The sequence below is a fragment of the Heloderma suspectum genome, chromosome 6, assembly GCF_057233095.1.
Source record: "Heloderma suspectum isolate Gila_16-S chromosome 6, 16-S_ref, whole genome shotgun sequence".
Classification (NCBI taxonomy): domain Eukaryota; kingdom Metazoa; phylum Chordata; class Lepidosauria; order Squamata; family Helodermatidae; genus Heloderma; species Heloderma suspectum.
Window position 1 is genome coordinate 114,452,289 of NC_139463.1, and position 25,423 is coordinate 114,477,711.

Here is a 25,423-nt window from a genome sequence, read left to right on the forward strand (position 1 = left end):
TGCCAGGGAGGTCATAGATCTTCTTTTGGAAGAAGACTGAGCCAAAGTAGGAATTGAGCACCTCTGCCTTTTCTTTCTCAACTGTTATCATTTGCCATCCTGATTTAATAGCTGAACCACCATTTCTTTCCTCTGCCTTTTACTATGCACGTAGCTGAAGAAAGCCTTTTTGTTGCTTTTAGCATCCCTCGCTAACCTCAGCTCTTCTCAGCTTTAGCCTTCCTGACGCCATCCCTACAATTCTGTGCTACCTGCCTGTACTCTTCCTTTGTTGCTTGGCCATAACCACTTCTAAATGCTGAGGAGAGTTTCTCCTCTTGAAGGCAAATGTTTCCTCCTTTAAAAATTCAAGGAGGGTGCTCATTTTGGGCACGTATTCAGAAGAAAAAGACTTCACTTTTTTAACATGCCTAGAAATGACAGATTTTGTTTAAAGTATTTTCAATTCGAATTTAATGAAGTCTTTTATCCTAAACATACCTATTTTGATGAAAATGTTATTCAAAACAATGTCACTTCTAAATCATAGGGTTGGATCCAGATTTATACTGATCAACTATGCAGACAGAAGTGGATTTCTCTGTCCCCTCCTTCCCACAGCAGCACCTCTAGTCCTTCCTCTCATGGAAAGCAGATCTTGGATCCAACCCAAATTTTATTTGTACAATTACAGTGAAATATATTCTGTCCTAGAATATTTTTTTTTTAAAAAAAAATGTGTTTATCCATTCAATAGCTCTTTTGTCCCTTATCTGCCTCCTTCCTCCAGTTCTATCTGGCTGGGAAGACTGACATTGAATTACTTTTTTGAACTAAAGAGGAAATATAAAATGATAGTGACAAATCCATCTTTCAATTGAAATGTTTAATTATACTTTATGATCCCTTATAAGCCACCATGGGTGAACATCTGTATGTAAAAGCAGTGTTTAAATAAGTAAGACAATAATTAAGTGTGAAATCCTATGCATGTCTACTCAGAAGGCAGTCTTATTAATGTCAGTGGAGCTGTGTCTCAGTTAAGAGTTTATAGGGTTGGAACCAAAATAAATGAGAATATAAGGACTGAAGAGACCACCAGATACTACTGTTACCACTCTGAAACATCTAGCTTATTTTCTCTTTCTTTTCCTGTTTCAGATTTCATATGGCTCATTTGAACCTGCAGAGAATGATCACACCAATTTTCCTTCTTTTTACCGCATGGTCCCCAAGGAAGAGCTTCAATACCAAGGACTTGTCCAGTTACTTCTGCATTTCCAGTGGAAATGGGTGGGGCTCATAGCTATGGATGACGATGGTGGAGATCATTTCTTTCGGACCATGGAGCCCCTGCTGTTTCAGAATAGAATCTGTTCAGCCTTCACAGAAAGGGTTAAAAAAAATATGTATATTTACGATAACATAAATGAAATGCTCTATAATGAAGAGAATATTTTGCCAGCTTTCCTAGTGAGCAAAGCCAATGCAGTTGTAATACATGGAGAAACTTCATCCCTTACATGGTTGCAATTTGGTATAGAGGCAAGCAGGGTATTTCACCTAATATTTCCACAATACAAGGAAAGCTTCTCTGCAGAAAAAGTGTGGATTACAACAGCACAAATAGATTTCACATTAAATACATTTCAAAGGATCAGTGGTACTGATATACAAATGCTCCATGGTGCTATCTCCTTTACAATTCAAACAAGAGACCTTCAAGACTTCCCAGAATTTCTTCAGTTTGTAAATCCTTCTTGGGCAGAGGAAGATGGTTTTATTAATGGTTTCTGGGAACAAGCATTTGGTTGTTCATTTGCAAACTCAATTATGAGTTTCATAGCTGGAAAATGTACTGGAGACGAGATGCTGGAAAGCCTTCCTGGGTCTGTTTTTGAAATGAGGATGACTGGCCACAGCTACAGTATCTATAATGCTGTCTATGCTGTGGCACATGCCTTACACGTCTTGTACTCAACTAGAGCCAGCCACAGAACAATGGAGAACAGAGCCAGCCTGTCTTCTCAGAGTGTAGAACCTTGGCAGGTAACTTTTCCTCACTGACAGAAGTCAATTGTCATGACCAGTGTGGTGTCATGGCCAGAGTGTTGGACTGGGAGCTGGGAGATCTGGGTTCTAGTCCCCACTCAGCCATGGAAGATCACTGGGGACTTTGGGCCAGTCATAGACTCTCAGACCAACCTACCTCACAGGGTTGTTGTTGTGAGGCTAAAATGGAGAGGAGAAGGATTATGTATGCCGCCCTGGGTTCCTTAAAGAGGAAAAAATGTGGAATATAAATGTAACAAACAAACACACACACACACACAAACATACATAATGACCAAGATATTGGGCAATAGTGACATGCAGTAGTCAGTACAGGATTGACCACTAGAAGTCAAACTATTTTACAATAAAGGCATAGCTAGCACCAATGTCTTTTTCTTTTCTTTTCTTTTCTGTATAGTTCAGAGGCCAGGTTTTTATTGAGAATTAAGGAAAACAATTGGACTAAAAGTAGTAACAACAACAACAACACGTTTTTTCCATGAAAATCTCTGGGGTGGCTATGGGATGGCCAAGATGTCATGTGCCCCGAATGACCTCCAAACACAGCCAACTCACAGTAAATCACTCATGGAGACCCCCCCCCCCAAGATATTGGGCAAATAGTGTGCATTCAAACTCCTCTTTTAAGTTTCTTAACTGCACCACGTACCAGAGAGGAGATTCTGGAGAGCCTTCCTCCATCCCTTTTTGAAATGAGTATGATCAGCCACAGCTACAGTATCTATAATGCTATCTACACTGTGGCACATGCCTTACGCATCTTGCACTCACCTAAAGCCAACCCTGGAGCAATGGGGGGCACAGGCAAACTGTCTCCTCAGAACGTAGAATCCTGGCAGGTAAAAGACCACTAAAACCAAACATCAAAGGTGTAGCTAGCAGTTAGGTCTTTTTTCTTTATACTTCAGTCATTTGATTTTTATTGGGACCCTGCCCCCCATGCAGGGAGGGGATTATATTACCTTCCTCCCTGGCCATGATTGTACCATTAATGGTACACAGAGAGAGCTATGGGACTTAGTAAAAAATGCAGCAGTCGCAACCGTGGCAGAGGAGTGATTACCAGTAAAGTTACAGCTCGGGAAGGAAATATTAAACCTCACCTGCCAAAGGGGTTTCCCCATAAAGTGAACCCCCAACTGTTTTTTGTTTTTTTTTTAAGACCTATGACATATTGTTTGGCTCTAAACTGTACAAAGCAGGAACATGGAACTCTTGTTTTGCCTGCCTGATTGATTCATTTCCACAGAGGTATTAAAGCAGTGAACGTAAAATGTAATACAAAACAATGAAGTACAACAGTGCAATAATGAAAATAGTAATGAGCAGTAAAACTGCACACTCTGCTGTGTGTAGAGACCATAGCTGGCTGGATCACCTTTCAGGAAAAGCCCATCCTTGAGAAGCTTGAGAAGATGTCTAAATATCAGAACTGGGCGTGGTGGAGGTGTCAATTAGGGATGTACGAAAGTGACTTACCTGTTCGCGGATTATGTTTATGGTGGGGGGGAGGCGTTCCGTCCCTCCCCCCGGAATCCTTGATGGGGGGGCGCTCCATTCCTCCCCCCGGAATCCTCGAACAGCCAGCTGTGCTCCATGGCAGCTCCGCGGAGGAGCCGGCCAGGCCCAGCCAGGCCAGAGCCGTCCGCAGCTGGATTTCCGGCTACGGAGGGCTCTGGGTAAAACAACAACAACAACAACTGCGTACGCAAATGGCGGCCACTTGCGTTCCTTCTTTTTGGCCATCTTAATCTACGTAAATATTTACGTAGACTATGACGGCAAAAATAAAGGGGAACACAAATAGCATAGCAGGCGCTATTTGCATCCCTTTTTCATTCACCTTTTTAGCCCACGTAAATATTCTGTTGTTGTTCAGTCGTTCAGTCGTGTCCGACTCTTCGTGACCCCATGGACCATAGCACGCCAGGCCTTCCTGTCCTGCGCTCTCTCCCAGAGCATGCTCAAGTTCATATACATTGCATCGGTGATGCTATCTAGCCATCTCATCCTCTGCTGTCCCCTTCTCCTTTTGCCTTCAGTCTTTCCCAGCATCAGGGTCTTTTCCAGAGAGTTTTCTCTTCGCATTAGGTGGCCAAAATATTTGAGCTTCAGCTTCAGTATCTGTCCTTCCAATGAGCACTCAGGGTTGATTTCCTTTAGGATTGACTGGTTTGACCTCCTTGCAGTCCAGGGGACTCGTAAGAGTCTTCTCCAGCACCACAGTTCAAAAGCATCAATTCTTCGGCACTCAGCCTTCCTTATAGTCCAGCTCTCACAGCCATACATTACTACTGGGAAAACCATAGCTTTGATTAGACGGACCTTTTTCAGCAAGGTGATGTCTCTGCTTCTTACTATGCTGTCTAGGTTTGCCAGAGCTTTCCTCCCAAGGAGCAAGCGTATTTTAATTGCATGGCTACAGTCACCGTCTGTGGTGATCTTGGAGCCCAAGAAAGTAAAATCTGTTACTGCTTCCATTTCTTCCCTTTCTATATGCCAGAAAGTGATAGGGCCAGATGCCAAGATCTTAGTTTTCTTAATGTTGAGTTTCAAACCAGCTTTTGCACTCTCCTCTTTCACCCTCAACAAGAGGCTCTTGAGATCCTCTTCGCTTTCTGCCATTAGGGTGGTATCGTCTGCATATCGGAGGTTGTTGATAATTCTCCCGGCAATCTTAATTCCGACCTCTGATTCATCCAACCCGGCATTTTTCATGATGTACTCTGCATATAAGTTAAATAAGCAGGGTGACAATATGCAGCCTTGTCGTACTCCTTTCCCAATTTTGAACCAATCGGTTGTTCCATGTCTGGTTCTGACTGTTGCTTCTTGACCCTCGTACAGGTTTCTCAGGAGACAGGTAAGGTGGTCTGGTACTCCCATCACTTTAAGAATTTGCTAAAGTTTGTTGTGATCCACACAATCAAAGGCTTTAGGGTAGTCAATGAAGCAGAAATAGACGTTTTTCTGGAATTCTCTTGCTTTCTCCATGATGCAGCGAACGTTGGCGATTTGATCTCTAGTTCCTCTGCCTCTTTGAAACCCAGCTTGTACTTCCAGTAGTTCTTGGTTCGCATACTGCTTACATAAAAGCTTGTAGGATTTTGAACATCACCTTGCTGGCATGTGAAATGAGCGCAATTGTGCAGTAGTTTGAACACTCTTTGGTATTGCCCTTCTTTGGAATTGGAATGTAAACTGACCTTTTCCAGTCTTGCGGCCATTGTTGAGTGTTCCAAATTTGTTGGCATATTGAATGCAGCACTTTAACAGCATCACCTTTGAGGATTTTAAATAGCTCAGCTGGAATACTGTCATCTCCGCTAACTTTGTTGTTACTAATGCTTCCTAAGGCCCACTTGACTTCACTCTCTAGGATGTCCGGATCAAGTTCAGTGACCGCACTCTCATGGCTATCAGGGACATTCAGATCTTTCCTGTATAGTTCTTCTGTGTATTCTTGCCACCTCTTCTTAATCTCATCTGCTTCTGTTAGGTCCCTGCCTTCTTTATCATGCCTGTCTTGGCACAAAACGTTCCCTTGAGATCTCCAATTTTCTTGAAGAGATCTCTAGTCTTTCCCATTCTGTTGTTTTCCTCGATTTCTTTGCATTGTTCATTTAAGAAGGCCTTCTTGTCTCTCCTTGCTATTCTCTGGAACTCTGCATTCAGTTGGGTATATCTTCCTCTTTCTCCCTTGCTTTTTGCTTCCCTTCTTTCCTCAGCTACTTGTAAAGCCTCATCAGACAGCCACTTTGCTTTCTTGCATTTCTTTTTCTTTGGGATGGATTTCGTTGCTGCCTCCTGAACAATGCTACGGACCTCCGTCCATAGTTCCTCAGGCACTCTGTCTATCAGGTCTAATCCCTGAAATCTATTCCTCACCTCCACTGTATATTCATAATGGATATGATTTAGGTCATACCTGAATGGTTTAGTGGTTTTCCCTATGTTCTTCAATTTAAGCTGAAATTTTGCAAGAAGAAGCTCATGATCTGAGCCACAGTCAGCTCCAGGTCTTGTTTTTACTGACTGTGTGGAGCTCCTCCATCTTTGGCTGCAAAGTACATAATCAATCTGATTTCGATATTGACCATCTGGTGATGTCCATGTGTAGAGTCGTCTCCTGTGCTGTTGGAAAAGAGTGTTTGCTATGATCAGCGTGTTCTCTTGGCAAAACTCTATTAGCTTTTGTCCTGCTTCATTTTGTACACCAAGGCCATGCCTGCCTGTTATCCCGGTGATTTCTTGACTTCCTACTTTAGCATTCCAATCCCCTATGATGAAGAGGACATCTTTTTTTGGTGTTAGTTCTAGAAGGTGTTGTAGGTCTTCATAGAACCGATCAACCTCAGCTTCTTCGGCCTCTGTGGTTGGGGCATAGACTTTAATTACTGTGATGTTGAATGGTTTGCCTTGGATTCGTACTGAGATCATTCTATCATTTTTGAGATTGTACCCCAGTACTGCTTTTCCCACCTTTTTGTTGACTATGAGTGCTACTCCATTTCTTCTAAGGGATTCTTGCCCACAGTAGTAGATATGATGGTCACCTGAATTAAATTCGTCCATGCCTGTCCATTTTAGTTCGCTGATTCGCAAGATGTCGATGTTCAATCTTGCCATCTCATGTTTGACCACCTCCAGCTTACCTTGATTCATTGATCTGACATTCCAGGTTCCTAAATAATATTGTTCTTTACAGCATCGGATTGTCTTTTCACCACCAGACACATCCACAGCTGAGTGTCCTTTCGGCTTTGGCCCAGCCACTTCATTCTTTCTGGCGCTACTTGGAAATACCCTCTGCTTTTCCCCAATAGTATATTGGACACCTTCCGACCTGAGGGTCTCATCTTCCGGCATCATATCTTTTAGCCTTGTGCTACATTCCATGGGGTTTTCTTGGCAAGAATACTGGAGTGGGTTGCCATTTCCTTCTCCAGTGGACCACATTTTGTCAGAACTCTCTGCCATGACCTGTCCATCTTGGGTGGCCCTGCACGGCATAGCTTATGGCTTCACTGAGTTACGCAAGCCCCTTCGCCACAACAAGGCTGTGATCCATGAAGGGGACGTAAATATTTACGTAGGCTAAAATGGCGAATCAAAAGGAGATTAAGAAAAAGAAGGAATACAAATGGCAGCGGCCATATGCGTTTTTTTGGTTTTTTTAAACCCACCCAACCATGATAGTCTACGTAAAGATTTATGTAGCCTATCACGTTTAAAAAAAAAAAAACCCTAGCCATGATAGGCTACGTAAATCTTTACATAGCCTATCACGTCTTTTTTTTTTTTACACAAGCTTGGAAATGGCGGCGGCGGCGGCAGCCGGTCGGAAGACCAGCCGCCACTGCCAAAGCCGCCACTGCCGCTGCCACCGCCCGAAAGTTCAGCCACAGGTAAGTCTCATTCCGGAGGGATCCACGGCGGGTGGCAGGCCATTCTGCCACAGATTTCGGGTGGCCGAATGCACTGGCATTTGGCCTCACCGAGATCCGTGGTGGAATTCTCTGACATCCCTAGTGTCAATTGGTAAAGCCTTCCAGGGGGTGGGTGCTTCAACACTCAATGCTCTACTGTAAGTGCTCCTGAAGGGAAACTCAGGGGCGTGTGGCGCCCTTAGAAGTGCTCCCTCTGATAATCCCAGAGATGAGGCAGGGACATATGGGTCCCTGTACCTAAGGGTAACCTGGTCCCAAGTTGTTTAGGGCTTTATATATTCTTTTACCAAGGGTGCAACTTGCTCTCAAAAAGAGGCGCCAGTTCTCAACCTTGCTGTGGCTTTCTGCACCAGCTGCAGGTTCCAGGCTAAGCCAAAGGGTTGACCCACACAGAGTGCATTACAATAATCTAGTCTTGAGGTTATCAATGTCTGAACCACTGTGGCTAAGCTATCATGGTCCAAGAACAACCATAGTTTGTGTACCAGACCAAACTGGTAAAAGACATTCCTACATGAACTGGGGGGGGGGGCAAGGCAGCTTCACTGTGCACCAAATTCTAGGGGTACCAAAATGATCCCTTGAAGGTGGCAGTGGTGCTCTGCCCACGCCCCATGCTGGACACCCCCTTCCATGATACCTAGAGAGCCCACATGCCCACCCAATCTCTCACTCTGAGAATTGTCCCAGAGCAAGAGACTGATCAGGCAGACAGGACCTCCAGAGATCTGGCCAGGGCCAAATGCCATTCTTTCAGGGGTTCCCTCCTTAAAGTGAAGTATTCTGGGTGAGTTGGCTATGAAGATTGGCTGTGCTGCTGTTGCACAGATCTTCCTCAGGGTCACCGCACCCAGAATGCTTCTCTGTAAGAAAGGACCCCTGAAAGGACAGCATAGAGGGGGAGCTATATAGAAGGTAGAGTAAAGAGGAGGAGGAGGCAGAGGAGGAGGCGGTGGCTGCAGAAGCTGGTGAAGAAGAGGATGTCAGAGTGAAGGTGGGGCTGGCAGTGGGTATCAGGGGTTGTTGGAGAGAAGGGAAGAGAAGAGAAGAGAAGAGAAGAGAAGAGAAGAGAAGAGAAGAGAAGAGAAGGGCACAGCCAGGGGATGGGGGGAGGGAAAATGGGGCAGTGGTGACAACATGTACACTGGTGTGCCAAAATACCACCTTACCTGAGGCGCAAAAATATCTAGAGACAAGCCTGCAGTCCTAGCCACAAAAGCCATTTAAGCCTCCAATGACAAATATGAATCTAGAAATACTCCAAACTATGCACCTTTTACTTCTGCAGATATGCAACCCTATCCAGAAGAGGCAATTTCCCAGACCTGTGACATACCCACCCACACTGCTTCCATCTTGCCAGGATTTAAACTCAGTTTATTGACCCTAGGGATGTATGGATTTTGTAAAATCCATACCATCTGCATTTCATGGATTGTCAGGTGCCTTTTGTTCCATCATCCATACCTATCTTCTCAAATTCCTTTCCTTCCTTGTCACATGCTAATGCCATACAGCCATAGGGTTGGATCCAGACCTAGACCCACAGAAAACACAGCTAACAGTGAGTCTACTCTAAGTATGACTGAATCCAACACACACACACACACATCTGTGTTGCTGTTTCACAGATCTTTTTGGAAGTTTTCTTGTCAACACCTTCAATTGTTAAATGTATATTGAACCATGATTTGCCACTCTTTTCCTATATATGCTACCTAAAGGGGGGTGCTCTCCTTTGATGGAAAGCTATTTGAACAATCTTAATGAGAATATTACAACACCATTTAGATGGTCTGATTCTCCTTCTCTTTTAACCTAGCTCCACGGACTGATTCGGACGATCTCATTCAACAACAGTGCTGGAAATGAAGTAACATTTAATGAACATGGAGAGTTAGCAGGTGGATTTGATATTACAAATTTAGTCACTTTCCCAAATAAATCCTATGTCAAGGTCAAAGTGGGGAGGTTGGATCCTCATGCTACCCCAGGCAAAGGATTCACTATTAATGAGAAAAGAATTGAATGGCACAGATACTTCACTCAGGTGGGAAAACAACTGCACAGTCTCACAAGTATCAATATTCATGGTCATCCAATGCAGTAAGGGTGTGATAGATGTAAAGAAAGCAAAGGAAGCATTTCTTTATACTGCGTAACTAAGTTGAAATTCACTGGAATACTGTGTTGTATTGGCAAATAGGAGAAATGGCTTTTTAAAAGGAGCAAATCTATGTATGGAGGTGGGCATTCTAGTTGACAAAAGCCACAATAACAAAAAAGCAATATCCAGAGAGGAGATGTTCTGACTAACATGGACTAGAGGCTAACAGAGGATAGGTGGTGCTGGCCATTATTACCTTCATGTGAAATCTGAGACAAATCTCAAGTTAACGGCATTATATGGAATGCTAAGCTAGTTGTAATATTGGCCTGGCACAATATGGAAAATCTAATATTCTTGAGTTTTTATGATGCTTAGTTCAAAAGATATTCCTCCCACTGAATGCACCACCTGTGCATTTAGAGATGTAATCTTCCATGTCACTAGCCCTTCTCTTAACTGGTTGTTCATCTGATGTGAGACATGCTCCCCAAACATTTTCTTAATACGATGCTCTTACAATATTTTTGGACAGGTACCACCTCTTTCTCTATGCAATGACAACTGCCATCCTGGTTTTAGCAAGAAAAAGAAGGAGGGGGAGGAATTTTGCTGCTATGATTGTGCTCCATGTCCAGATGGGATGTTCTCAAACCAGAAAGGTAGCACATATTGATCTGGTTCACACTTAAGTACTATCCATAGCATGTGTTGTTGAATCCTTGGTTGTTGTTACATGCAAACCCAGCTGTGCTAACTAATCATGCGTATTTAACCAAGAACAACCCATGATTTGTTGCTTGGTTGTGAACTCAAGTTTGTTTAAACCATTGGGTGTCATATGTGTGAAGTGTGGGGTTCTCCGCTCAATAAGGAATGAGGCTGGAGGTTGAGGTTGAGTTAGACACTCCTTTATTCATGCATGAAGGTTGAAAGCCAACAGTTGGGAACAACAACCAAAACTGTGGTTTCTTCATGGGAAACAGAGGTGGTGGGCAAGAAAAAGTTAAAAAAAGAGAGAGAGAGACAGTCACTCTACATGCCAGTACTATAGTGCCACCAAGGAATTGGGGATACAGGGAGGGAATCAGCAAAGAAGGGGTAAAACAAACAATCTAGGAAGAGGGTGGAAACCAGGGTGTTGTCTATCACCAGGAAGAAAATAATGGGTAAACTATGGATAAGGAAACAGCCAATGAGGTAATTAAACCATAGGTTGTCATTACATGACCCAGGTAGTCATGTTATATCAAATGATACATTTTCTTAATGGAAAATCCAAGCAACTATTCTCCAGGTTCTGTTGTTGATAACTTTCTGGAGGTGTTTGCTTGTTTGTTTTGGGTTCTTCGCTACTATGTATTGTTCTCACTCTTCATAGATATTTAGTTAACAACAGCAGCAGCAATTAGTTTAACGTGTTGCGTTAAGGACTTACATGTTCACTCATACTCCAAAATATGAGGAATTGCAGCCAGCTGTTATGGACCATGCTTTTAACAGATTATTATAATTTATGCATTATAATTAGGGATGTCAGAGAATTTCTCCACGAATCTCCGGGAGGCCGAATGCCAACGCATTTGGCCCCCCAAAATTGGTGGGGAAATTCTCCGACACCCCCCGCCCCCCCCCGGGATGGGACTTACCTCGCGCGAATGTCCCTCTTGGTGGCGGGTCCTGGCGACGTTTCGGCAGCGTTTTGGGGGCGGTGGCGGCAGCGGCCGGTCTTCCGACCGGCTGCCGCCGCCACCATTTCCCAGTAAAGTAAAAAAAAAAAAAATGTGATAGGCTACGTAACGATTTACGTAGCCTATCACGGCTGACTTTGAAAATCTAGCCGTGATAGGCTACGTAAATCGTTACGTAGCCTACCACTTTTTTTTTCTTTTTTTTTTACATTTTTGGATATGGATATAGATATAGATACAGATATATGTATTTTTATATTTTATTTATTGCATTTATATCCTGCCTTTTTTCCTCTTGCAAGGAACCCAAGGCGGCAAGATATAGATATACAGTAGATATAGATAATGCCAGTGTAATATAAACCTTGTTGCACAAAATGGTGTGGCATGTACCAACATATAACAAGGCAGTATGTTCAGCAGGAGGCATTCCATCCCTCCCACACCTTTCCTGAAAAGCATAGGGAAGGTGGAATGGGACCCAGGCCAAAAAAGTCACGGTGCTCTCTCCATGTTTACAGATCTCTCCCATGTCACTATTGGTGCTCAGAAACTTCTAAAACAGAGATTCAGAAGTGTTCCTTGGCTTCTACACAGAATAGACACAGTGTCAAAGGAATTAACTTAAACTGGTTATTTGTGTATAAAACAGTGGAGGCTTAGAGCCTCTAGACTAGGGATGTGCGAAAGTCACTTACCTTTTCAAAGGGGGTGATTTGCGGTGGGGGAGAGGCGCTCTGCACCTCCCCCCAAAATCCTAACCTGGCTGGCTCCGCTCCGCGGCAGCTCTGCAGAGCCTCTGGCCGGGTGCATTTGCAGTTGTGCGGAGCCTGTGGATGCAAATGGTGGCGGCTCTGGCAGCCGCCATTTGCGTTCCCTTTTTTTTGCCATGGCAGGCTACGTAAATATTTATGTAGCCTATCACAGCCTCCGCAGAGATGCAAATGGTGTCCCTGTGTTAGCTGTGATTGGCTATGTAAGTATTTACATAGCCTATCACGGCCTAAATGGTGAAGCAAATGGCGGCCGCAGACATGGCTACCATTCGCAAAGCAACGCAAATGGCACCAGGTAAGTGCTCCGTTTCACGTATCTTTCGTGGGGTGGTGGGGTGGGGGGCTTTGTTCTGCCATGGATTTCAGGGGGCCGAATGCACTGGCATCTGGCCTCACTGAGATTTGTGGCAGAATTCTCTGACATCCCTACTCTAGACTACCATCAGGCATCTTAACAGTAACAGCCAACAAGAAGTCCCCCCCCGCTACACACACACACTCCTTGAAGAGTGAGATGGCCCATCTTACAGATATTTACTCCTCATTCACCACAGTCAGTTTCATGCACTTTACCGTAGATCCTTACAGGTTATTAGCCCTGGCACAATACTGTTACAATAGCCCTGCAGTATTTCCAACTTACAAAATGATTCTAAAACATACACACGGATACATACACCACTAGCTAGGTACAGGTATGTAAATAAATATCCCCTCTTCATCAGTAATCTATCAGTCAATGAGAGTGATTCTCTCATCCTTCAAAATTATCTCACTCTTATCTCAGTTGACAGTCTCCTGCTACCCCTAACCCACCGTCATAATGCTGACAGGAATTTTTTTCAAAACACTGGAGCACAGAGTGAAACTGAGCATGCCTGACTTGTGCCAACAGTTGCTGCCATAGGCTTTCATGGCAGAGAAAAACCTTAATTTCTGAACCGCTACTCAGAACTTCACCGCCCCGATTAAAGACTCATGTGTCCCTGACAAACCTTAAAAAGGTTTTTCTTTAGTAGCCCAGTACTTTCATGTTATTAGTAGGGATGTCAGAGAATTTCGCCACGAATCTCGGGGATGCCGAATGCCAGCGCATTTGGCCCCCCGAAATTGGTGGCGAAACGGTCTGCCCCCCCGCCGCCCCTGGGACGGGACTTACCTTGTGCGAATGTCCCTGGCGGCGGCGGCTCCGGCAGCAGCTCCAGTGGCAGTTCAACGGTGGTTTGGTGGCGGTTCAGCAGCGGCAGCAGTGGCGGCCAGTCTTCTGACCAGCTACCGCCGCCACCATTTCCAGTAAAAAAAAGTGATAGGCTACGTAAACATTTACGTAGCCTATCATGGCTAACTGCAGGGATGCAAACGGCGGTGGCTATGGCCGGCAAGGATTCGCGGCGGGAGGGACGGGGCACCTCCCCCCCGGCCAGAATTTGGGGGGGAGGGACGGAGCGCCTCCCCCCCACCGCGAATCAAGTTTCGTGAAAGGTAAGGGACATCCCTAGATTAGTTAGATGTGTGTCACTTGTATAAGGAGTAGAATTTTGATGCTTATAATGGTGGAAACGTTCCTTTTTTGTGACTTTTCTTAACTAAAGGGGCATTCCCATTCCCATTTAATATGTTTTCTCTCCACTCAGGTAAATATATGTACACAGTGGTTGGGTGACTGACTGATTACTTGGGTGACTGACTGTCTAGGCAAGGGCATCCAGTTGCTTCAGCATGTTTGTTTTATTAGTCAAAAGTATTTTCTTTTCTTCTTTTTTTAAAAAAGAAACCACCCATTGAGGTGACTGTCTTGGAAATGCACCAATTGCTTCAGGATTACCCTTCTTATTGAAAACAATTACAGTGAAACTGATTATCTCTCGGGTGGGATGAGGAAGCAGTCTCAGTATTTCTGGCCAGGCTGGTGAAATCTGAACTCATGCCTCCAAAAGTATTCTTATTTACCTCTTGTCGTGTCTTCTCCCCTTCTCTTCTCCCCCTTCTTAACTTGCATAACCTATCCCTCTACGCGGCCAGTTTCTTTCATCCCTCCCTCCTGCTCTAGGTACTGGGTGGGCTGCAGCACTGAGGTCCACCTGAAAACGGGCTGGATCTAACTGAGCTACTAAAGAAAGCCAGGCCTGGGGCCCTCATTCTGGAGGTGTTGCTAGGCAACATAGGCTCTTAACGGGGATGTGCGATGACAGAACTTAAGACCTCTCATAGGATAAAAGGAATGGAAAACAGCACATTACATTAAAAACTACAACAGATTATAATACTAATGCACTCGGTGTAGTAGGAGCTCCCCTTGATCTAATATAGTCAGTGCATCTGACCCCAGTAAAATCTAAGGTGGTGGGGGAAAAACATGTCTTACACTTCCTACCTCAAAGCTGGCATGGACCAACCCCAGACATATTTCTCCTTATTAGCAAGTTTCAGATCAATCAGTTGAGCCATTTCATGGATATAAGCCACAGCACCTAGCTGTTCCCCACCCCTCTGAATTTCTGGACTTTGGTGCTTCTTCCTCAGGACTTTCTGAGGAAGCTTGCTGGCTCCAGGCCTATGGGTTGCCTTCCTCCTACCCATGTCCCAGAAAGCCCCCTAATGGTAAGTTGAGAAAGTTCTGCTCTCTTCCCTGCCATGTCCAGGCCTTGCAGCTTTCTGTGGGTGAGTTGAGCAGGCCTCGTCCAGTCCCTATTCCCTCTCATCTCATGGCTTTGTAGGAGCAGGTCTGAGGAAGCCTCGCTTCTCCTTCAGCAATGTATCAGATTGCTCACAAATTGTATTTTCTGTTTTTTACCAAAATAAACTTGCACTGACACTGCCCACCATTACCTAACTATTTGTAACAGGACCTGAAATGACCAGATAGATTCAGCAGGGGGAGGGGGCAGTTACCTGGGTGAAAGCAAAAGGTTTGCAGTTGATGTGGTGGAAGTGGGAGAGTAAGAATAGCTAGAGTGGAGGAGTCATGGCTGACAAAGAGAGAAGCTAAAGAAATTCTACATGACAAAGAGGGACATGGTGAAATAAGCACCCAAGACAACAGAGAAGAGTGAGAGCAAAAGGTTTAAACATTAGAGAGAAGCAATGATTGTTAGCAGAAGAAATGCCTCTTCCTGAAATAACTCGCGATCTGTATTGTGTGTCAGGACTCAGGACTCACTGAAGCTGAAGGAGTGACTTGGGGGTTTGTGTGAAGGGAAACCTTTGGAGGTGGGAGAAGGGGAGACAGAACTGTAACAAACTTAGTGTGTGTCAGGTGGGCTTAGCATCCTCACTGTAGGACAGGATGACAGAGACTTAGCTTTATTCAAAGGCGCATCAGGTGACATAGATCATACGTCAGAAGTCACAGCACTCAGTCTTAGAAATTACACATCAATTAACTCGAGAGCTAATGGCCCTTGGCTTAGATTAAGTAGCATTCCAGAAACAGAAGCATAGTCATACTGTGAGAACAAGATTAGGGGTTCAAAGCACTTAAAGATCCAGCTTCATGACAGAAGTTTAAAAAACAGGCTATGGTTCACAACCTGAGGAATTACAGCTAGAGCCCCAGGCAAAAATAGAAACATTCCCCAAAGCAGGATCTCCATGCTCCGGAGGCCCAAGCTGACTCAGGTTTAGGGTCAAGAATATTTACAGCAAGGCAGATTCCCCGTTCTTAGAGTTGTTCCTTTTTCAGGATTGCTACATGACAGTGATCCAAACCAAACCAAGCATGGGGATTCAAGAATAAAGTAGACAAAGACCCCAAGGCAATGGAAATAGTTCCAAATGCAGGATTTCCATGCACAGAAGCCCCAAGCTGGTTCAGGTTCAAGAATGCAGGAATAAGTCTAGGCAGAATCCCAGTTTATTGGAGATATTACATATTTCAGGATCTCGCATTTGAGGTACAGGTTGAATGAAATCTAGGGATTCAGGAATTAACTAGCCAAGAAGGAGTCCTGACCAGTAAAGCAGTTTCCCCCTCAGACTGAAAGGAAGTTTTCACCTCTACTGAAAAGGGCCCCTGGCAGATCTTGGTTCAGGAGACAGGCCTAAAATCAGATAAGGCTAGAAATACATGCACACTGGCAGAGATCAGGTCCAACAAAAAAAGTCTGCTCTGGAAATCGCTAATGTACAGGTGTCAAGGCAAAGCAACACTCTTAAAAGTAATTAATATTCCAGGCCAGAAGGCAATCATGGATGAAGGTACTTGATTCATGGCAAACAATAATTCATGGTCTAGGAGAAGACTGGCATTATATTCCACAGCAGGTTTTAACAATACAAGATTCAACAAAGATCCGGAGTATATGGTGAATCCAGAGAGAGAGACAGCATTTCTGATTGATGGAAAGTCCAGGAAGAAAGTGGAACAGGCAGTAAAAACAAACCAGCTGTACCTTGGCATGGAGCTAGACAAAGTCTCAAATCCCTTGTGTAGCATTAGTTGCCAGGAGGGATGTACGAAACACTTACCTGGTTTTGTCCAGGGACATCCGCGGTGGGGGGGAGGCCCAAAATCCTCGACGGGGGGGGAGGTGATCCATTCCTCCCCCCGAAATCCTGCCCAATTGGCTCTGCTCCGTGGCCAGGCCATGGAGCCGCTGGCCAGGCCAACCCGCAGCAGGGCCTCCAGCCGCTGCCGGGCTGGTGCGGACACAAATGACATCCTGAGTAGGGGACACCATTTGCGTCCCTATGGTAGCCTATGATGGTAGCCTATGATAATATTTACGTAGCCTATGATGGCTAAAGCAGGGACGCAAATGGTGTCCCCTACGCCATTTGCGTTCCCTTTTCTCCGTGATAGGCTAAGTAAATATTTACGTAGCCTATGATGGCTAAAACGGGAATGGAAATGGTGTAGGAGACACCATTTGTGTCCCTGCTTTAGCTGTCATAGTCTATGTAAATTTTTATGTAGCCTATCACGGGCTACCATAGGGATGCAAATGGCGTCCCCCACTCAGGACGCCATTTGCATCCGCACCAGCCTGGCAGCAGCCGGAGCCGCTACCGCCGCCGCCGGAGCCAAAGCCGCTGTGGAGCCACAGCCAGGTAGGCTCCATTTCGCGGGGTTTTCGAGGGGTGGTGGGGTGGGTTGCTCCATTCCGCCATGGATTCCGGGGGGCCGAATTCACTGGAATTTGGCCCCCCTGGGATCCGTGGCGGAATTCTCTAACATCCCTAGTTGCCAGTTTGGAGTTGTCTGGTTACAAGATTCTCTGGAAGCACAAACAGTCCAGGAAGAAAGTGTTCAGCAAAGGAAGACCATTACAGATGAAGGTGAAGAGTTCTAGGCAATAAAATATGTTGGCACCACCAGCAAAAGTTATGCATCTCACGAGTGGTATGAATGTAAAAGTGCGTATCCATGAACAATTAGCATGATAAAGAAACAGCATAAAAACAGCAAATGCTAGGCTGGGTTGGGACAGAAATGTTGTCTTCTGTTATGACTGAGGTTGCTCAAGGAGAGGTTTACTTCTTTTATCAAAATCACTTTGTTAGCCCCCAAGATTTTGGACTACTGATAGAATTATTCTCTCATTTCATTGCACAGTACTTGTTATTTTAAAAAGAAGGAAGGAGTCACACCACTAGATAATTCATGAAGGCAATACCAGAATTCATACCTCAAATTCCTCTTTGACACATCTTGGGCAGAGGTTTTTGAAGTCTTCCATGGCTAGGTGGACAGTTCTTAACCTTGAGAACTGTTTTGCGTTCTTTTTAAATTCACATAAGTTTGTTTATTTTCAGACATGGAAACTTGTGCCAATTGTCCAGAAGGTCACTATCCAAACAAATTCCAGGACGAATGCATTCCTAAGATTCCAAACTTCCTAGCTTTTGAAGAAACATTGGCCATCATTTCAACTTTTTCTGTACTTTTATTGTCTCTGATCACAGCTCTGGTGCTTGGCATCTTCATTAGGCACCAGAACACTGCCATAGTGAAGGCAAACAATCAAAGCATCACCTACATTCTCCTCAGCTCCCTCCTCTTATGTTTCCTCTGTTCTTTGCTGTTCATTGGAATGCCTAATAATGTGACCTGCCTTCTTCGACAGGCAGCGTTTGGCATTGTCTTCTCTGTGTCCCTCTCAACCATCTTGGCAAAAACTGTATCTGTGGTTTTGGCATTCATGGCTACCAAACCAGGATCCCAGATGAGGAAATGGGTGGGGAAAAGGCTGGCATATTCCATTGTCCTCTCCTGCTCCAGTATTCAAGTAGGGATCTGTGTTCTGTGGCTGTCAACATCTCCTCCATTCCCTGATTTGGACATGCACTCTCTGACTGAAGAAATTGTCCTGCTGTGTAATGAAGGGTCAGTCCTCATGTTCTATTGTGTCTTGAGCTACATGGGCCTCTTGGCCGCTGTCAGCTTCACTGTGGCCTTCCTGGCCAGGAAGTTGCCTGACAGTTTTAATGAAGCCAAGTTCATCACCTTCAGCATGTTGGTCTTTTGCAGTGTGTGGCTGTCCTTTGTTCCAACCTACCTCAGCACAAAAGGAAAGTACATGGTGGCTGTGGAGGTCTTCTCCATCTTGGCCTCTAGTTCTGGGTTACTAAGCTGCATATTTTTCCCCAAATGCTACATTATTATGGTGAGGCCTGAGTTGAACAACAGAGAGAAGCTAATGCAAAGAAAGGTATAAATAACAGAAGAGTCTGTGGTTTCACTGATGTATTTGGTATCCTACACAAGAACATAACTGTAATGTGAATTGTGACCAAAATAATCCATCTGAATGTGTGTCTGTGGTGTTTGCCAACCCAATCATTCTCCCCACGTATGGGAATAAGTAAATAGTAAGTGATGATTCCATGAGGCCAAGAATTCTTTTAATATAGGATAAACTCCAGGTTTTTAAATAGTTTTTACTATACTTCTAGAGATAAAATTATACTTAATAAACCTCTCAACCTATTTTCCATGTTTTGGGAATAAGTGCCTCAGGAAATTGACAACTGGGGGAATTAGAGTTGTTCTAGGAAAAACACTCCATTCTGTAGTCCCTGGCTCTATTCCTGTCAGAAGACAGGCCGCTGCTACTTTTAGTTGCCAGCTGGTTATATTTAATGTGGAATGGTAGCTTCAGTTACATGATAGATTCAGTTACATAGACTTGATGTGACTATTCCAGATCACAGGCATATCTGGGACTTAGGTCCATCATTCTGCCACTGATACTCATCCAGCTCCAAGGTAGTGGTGAAGCTGGAACTAACCACAGCATAAGTTTCCATACCACGTGCATATTGACTAAATAACACATCTGTTAATTGACTAATTGATTTGTACCCCACCTTTCTACCAAGAAAAAATGATGCTCAAGATGGCTTACAATCAGAAATAACACTTAATTAAAGCAATAAATAAAAGAAATGAAAAATAACAGAATAAAAACGGCATCCAACCCAGCAGACTAGCTCACATGCCAAACACCTAGGGATGTACAAAAGTTCTGCCACGGATCTCGGGGAAGCTGAATGCCAGCGCAATTGGCCCCCCGAAATCGGTGGCGGAACGGTCCCCCACCCGCCCCTGGGATGGGATTTACCTGGGGCGGATCTTCCTGGCGGCGGCGGCAGCTCGGCGGCGGCGGCAGCGGCGGCCGGTCTTCCAACTGGCTGCTGCCGCTGCCATTTCCAAGTTAAAAAAAAAAAACGTGATAGGCTACGTAAAGATAGCTGCTGCCGCCGCCAGGAAGATCTGCCCAAGGTAAGTCTCGTCCTGGGGCGGGGGGCACAGGCTGTTCCGCCACCGATTTTGGGGGGCCAAATGCGCTGGCATTCGGCCTCCCTGAGATCCGTGGTGGAACTTTCGTACATCCCTATGCGCAGCTTCGATCCTTCGCAGCATTGGGCTAGGAAGGGGGCTGGTTGGAGCCACAATCAAGTGTTGAGAGGGGTAAATGCTGACTGGAGTAAGTCCCCCAAACTGGATCTTGAGGGGGAAAGAGAAAGGAGGTTAGACAGGGGGCTGGTTGGTGCGTTTATAGGGGGAAAGGATGACTAAAGTTCCTTAAAGGCTATGAAACACTAGGTCGAGGCTGTGTGTCTTTGATGTTTGGTTTACTTTTCAGAAGTAATTAATACGCTGCTTTGATCTTTCACAATGGGAGCTTCTGAGGGAAGGAGAAAGGGGGTAAAGCCTGGATGGGGGGAACCTCCTTTATTGGTTGATCAGCCCCTGACACTCTGACGACGTTCACTCCAATCCTCCCACCCCACCAGGAAATATGTTCCTGTGAAGTGACTTATAATGGTATGGTGCACTCATTCATGGAGCATTGCACAGACCAAAGCCAATTCCTTGAAAAATCTGGGTAATCCTCCATCTGCTTCTCCTTCCATTGTCATGGAGATCCCACCCACCCCCTGGCCCGGCCCAGGAGTACATCCAAACTGGAAGCCAGAGTCTTCAGGGGAAGTGTAACCCCATTCAGCACAGGTTGAGTCCCTTTTCTCTGATCTGCCTTTGGACTGACCAGGAGCACCTCTGTCTTTTCTGGATTAAACTTTTTTTGTCTGCTCTCATCCAGTCCATCACCAATGTCAGACACTGGTTTAGACTGAAAACAGCATCCTTGGATCTAGATAGAAAGGAGAGATAGAGTTGGGTGTCATCAGCATGCAGTTGGCACCAAACCCCCAAACTCCGGAAATATCTCCCAGTGGTTTCATCTATATGTTAAATAGCACGGAGGATTAGATGGAACCCCTAAGGACACCACAGGCCAATGGCCATAGTGTTGAACAGGAATCCTGAAGCACCACCTTCTGAATTTGCCCCTCCAAGAAAGATGACAGCCAGGATGGGGAAAGCTACTTTAAATCATTCATTCATTTGTTTTGCTTCCTCCCCCCACCCCCACCCCATTTTCCCTTCCTGTTAAATAAATCCATTTAAAAAAATGCATTGCTCGCTGGTTTTTCCTCACCTGCTTTCAGGGAAGAAGAGTCCCAGTGGGCTGGAGACATGGCACACTGGTTTGGGGTCAGCATCCTTCTCTGTCATCCACTAATGTATGCACCCACTGCCAAGTGCTTCCAAATGTAACCTCACTTTCCATGCCAGCAATGTGGTGGGGGTACCCAACACTTGCTCTCTTGACCCTTGCCCATCATGGCTTCTTCAAGCTAGCCATGGGGAACTGACCAGCTAGATCAGGAGAGTCCCTGCTGCCTTGAATGAGGTACTGACACTCCTGAGAAAACCTCCATGGATCCAGAGATCCATGCCAACTATTGTCTGGTCACAAATACCTCTTCCTGGGTAAGGTGGTCCAGAGAGTGGTGTCATCTCAGTTGCAACTTCCCTTGAATAAAACTGATTATGTAGATCCAGTCCAGTCTAGGTTCAGGCCCAGTTTTGGGATGGAATTAGTCTTGGTCTCCCTGATGGATGACCTTCTTTGGGAGAGGGGGAATATGACACTGTTATTTCTTCTTGATTTCTCAACAAATTTGATACCGTGAGTTGGGAATTGGGGCACTACGTTAGAGCTGGATGGCTGCTAGTGTCAGAGTGGTGGACCCAAGTCCCACATTTGTCTGTACACTGGAATAGATACATGGAGTCTTATGCACTTGAAGCTGTTGTGCACATGAAGCTACTATTCCATGATACAAGTACCCAACTGGCAACCAATACCATCCACATACAATGACAGAGTTGAAAGGGACTTTGAAGGTCATGTAGTGCAGCCCCTGCTCAGTGCATGATAAGTCTGCAGAGCAAGACAAAACTCCCCCTGTCCCCCTATTCAGGGCAGGAGTTGAGCTGGGTTGGCTGCATGCATTGTCATGCATTGCTGACATAGAGCTCCTCCACATGAGGCTAAAATCCCACACCCTTACTGGGGCTTCTGCTTACAGATTCCTTGTGGGATTAAGATTGCCTCCTTTACACATGTTTTTCTTTTTCTTTCTGGGCAAGTTCTATATGTTTCATTATGCAGCCACTAGATGGCAGTGCGATATAGTGGGATTCTGGAAATTCACCAGAAATTTATTACACTTCAAAGTGAGATAAGATCTCTTACTGGGTTTCCCCCATTGAGAATAATGTGGCTATAATGGCCAGAAAGCATGGGAGGGGCCCTGGAGGTTGACAACGTTGTGTAAAGGACTCGCAAAAAACCATGAGTGACCAATCATGATCACATAATAAAAGCCTCATGCAGCAATGCCCATAGTCTGCAGGTGACTGACACTCACCAGCCAGTTTGTCATTTAGCTGAATTTGGCACAGCAATTCACCTGGGGAAGAGGGTATGGCTGCTCATTGACAGAGATGTAAAAGTGAACATGAATGGTCAAGGTGAAATTGAGCCTTCATTGATTAGTCAGAGAAACATGAATGAAAAATTACCTCATGTGGAATCATCTTATTGGTTGGAAGTCCCCCCCCCCCACTAGCCTCACTGTGGCATCCTATTGCCCACACAGAATTTCTACCAAAAAGCTTTAGGAGGAACTAAAGGGAACTACACACTACTCGTTAATGGAATATGAGAATAAAAATTGCCCAGAACATTCAGGAACCCATCAGGTTCCAAGGGCAGACCATCCTAATGGGTCCCCCTGCCATCTTCTCAAATTCCTTCCCTTCCTTGTCAAATGTGAATAACACAGAGCCATCTGGTTGAATTCAGACTTCATCATGCTTAGAGTAGACCCACAGAAATCACAAATAACATAAGTCCCATTGATGTCAATGGGTCTACTCTAAGTGGCCTTGTAGGCCCCTTCTAACCCTACTATTCTATAATTCTAAGTATGACTAAGTCTAAATACAGCCCTGTATGTAAATCACCATTTCTCTTTCACAGATCTTTGCAACACTTTCAACTACTGAATTTACAGTGATGGGAATATTAATGAGAATATTGCAACTGATTTATTTTCTTCATGTAGCTCCACTCACTGATTCAGACAATCTCATTCAACAACAGTGCTGGAGATGACATAACATTTAATGAACATAGAGCGTTGGAAGGTGGATTTGATATTACAAACTTGGTCACTTTTCGAAATAAGTCCTATGTCAGGATCAAAGTGGGAAGGCTGGATCCTCACGCTACCCCAGGCAAAGGATTCACCATTAATGAGAACAAAATTGAATGGCACAGTCACTTGACTCAGGTGGGAAAACAACTGCACAGTCTTGCAAACATCAATATTCATGGTTATCCAATGAAATAAGGTGGTGATAGATGAAAAGAAAGCAAATGAAGCATTTCCTTACACAATGCATATATAATCTGAAATTCACTGGAATACTGTGTTGTATTGGCAAATAGGAGAAATGGGTTTTTTAAAGGAGCAAATCTCTATATAGAGGGTGGGCATTCCAGCTGACAAAAGCCACCATAAGAAAAATGCAAGGTCCAGGGAGGATATTTTCTGACTAACATGGACTAGTAGACAATAGATAATGTTGCCCAGCATTACTTTCATGTGAAATCTGAGACAAAATACAAGTTAATGGCCTTAGATGGATTGCTAAGTCCACTGTGCCATACTAATACTGGTTTTCTAGTGTTCATACAATGTGGGACATCATATGGGCAGTTGAGCCAATTTACCATCTCTCATGCCCTGCTCTAGACTGCATTTTTGGCTGTTTTTGCCACCAAATAAAGGAGAAAAACTGTTGCAGGCTAGTTGCCAATCTGAATGAGCTGTGTTTGTCTCCTGGGATGGCTTTTATCTGCCTGGACCTGATGTGGGGCAGTGGCTCACCAGCAAAGCTTGGGCTATTGGGCAGTATAGAAATGCTATAAATGAAATAAAATGCTTAGTACAACAGATATCCTTGCCGCTGAATGTGTCAGCCGTGCACTTAGAGATGTAATATTCCATGTTATTGGCCCTCCTGTTAACTGGTTGATCATCTGTTGTGAGACAAGTTGCAAACCTTTTCTTAATACTGAACCAATACAGCGTTTTTGGACAGATGCCCCCTCTTTCTCTGTGTACTGACAACTGCCATCCTGGATACAGCAAGAAAAAGGAGGGGGAGAATTTTTGCTGCTATGATTGTGCTCCATGTCCAGATGGGATGTTCTCACCACAAAAGGGTAGGACATAAGAAGTTACATAAAATGATACATTTTATTTTATTTCCTTTTTTTTTTTTTTACATTTTCCTACATTTTACATCAGCGTCAATAAGGATTGAGGCATGTGTGTGTGTGTGTGTGTGTGTGTGTGCATGTATACATATACACGTACATACCTCAATCCTTATTGAGACTGATGTAAAATGTAGATGCCTGAAGGATGCATGTAGCATAACCCCTTTTGGTCCTCTGAACACCTGTTTCCTCTCAGGGAGAAGATGAGAATCATGTAAGCTTCCCTTAGGGGTGGACGAAAGTCACTTACCTTTCGTCGAAGCTTGTTCGCGGTGGGGGGGAGGCGCTTCGCTGCTCCCCCTGCGAAGTTCAGGCCGGGGGGGGAGGCTTCCCGTCTTGCCCTGGCCGAAATTCAGGCCGGGGGGGAGGCTTCCCACCTCGCCCCGGCCGAAATTCAGGCCAGGGAGGAGGCTTCCCGCCTTGCCCGGCCGCAAACTCGAACGTTTTTTTTTTAAAAAAAAACGCCCCCGTGATAGGCTATGTCACAATTAACATAGCCTATCACGGCTAGATCTGCAAAGTCAGCCGTGATAGGCTACGTAAATCGTCACGTAGCCTATCACGGGTGACTTTTTTTTTAAAAAAAAGCGCGTACACTAATGGCGGCCCCCATAGGGAGCTGCCATTCGCGTTCCTTATTTGGTCGCTGTAGTCTACGTAAATCTTTACGTAGACTACAGCGACCAAATAAGGAACGCGAATGGTGGCTCCCTATGGGGGCCGCCATTATCCGTACGTGCTTTTTTTTTTTTTTAAGTCACCCGTGATAGGCTACGTGACGATTGACGTAGCCTATCACGGCTGACTTTGCAAATCTAGCTGTGATAGGCTACGTTAATCGTCACGTAGCCTATCACGGGGGCATTTTTTTCTCTTTTATTGGAATGGCAGCGGCGGTAGCCGGTCGAAAGATCGGCTGCCGCTCCCGCCCCGCACGAACAGCCACCGAACCGCCGGCCGGACCCGCCGCCGGGAGGGACATTCGGCGAAGGTAAGTCCCGTCCCGGGGGGGGTGCGGGGGGCGGGGGGGTGCAGAGGATTTCTCCCCGAAACATGTTCAGAGGGCCGAACACGTTGGCGCTCGGCCCCCCGAAGTTTCGGGGAGAAATTCTCCACCATCCCTAGCTTCCCTGAGAATTTATTTTGATGAAGAAAGGTAGGACAGAAGTACAGTAGTAAATTAGAGTTTAATGTGTAG

At 45.0% G+C, this 25,423-nt stretch overlaps 1 protein-coding gene across 1 annotated transcript; it reads left to right on the plus strand.

The window, feature by feature from the left end:
- The first annotated feature begins 1,203 nt into the window (after positions 1–1,203).
- Positions 1,204–25,423, plus strand: LOC146342625 (vomeronasal type-2 receptor 26-like). The gene is made up of 5 exons (XM_084807941.1): positions 1,204–2,028; positions 9,328–9,555; positions 10,148–10,274; positions 17,834–18,729; positions 25,394–25,423. Exons 1-5 carry the CDS (start codon positions 1,204–1,206, stop codon positions 25,421–25,423), a joined length of 2,106 nt encoding a protein of 701 aa, XP_084664067.1.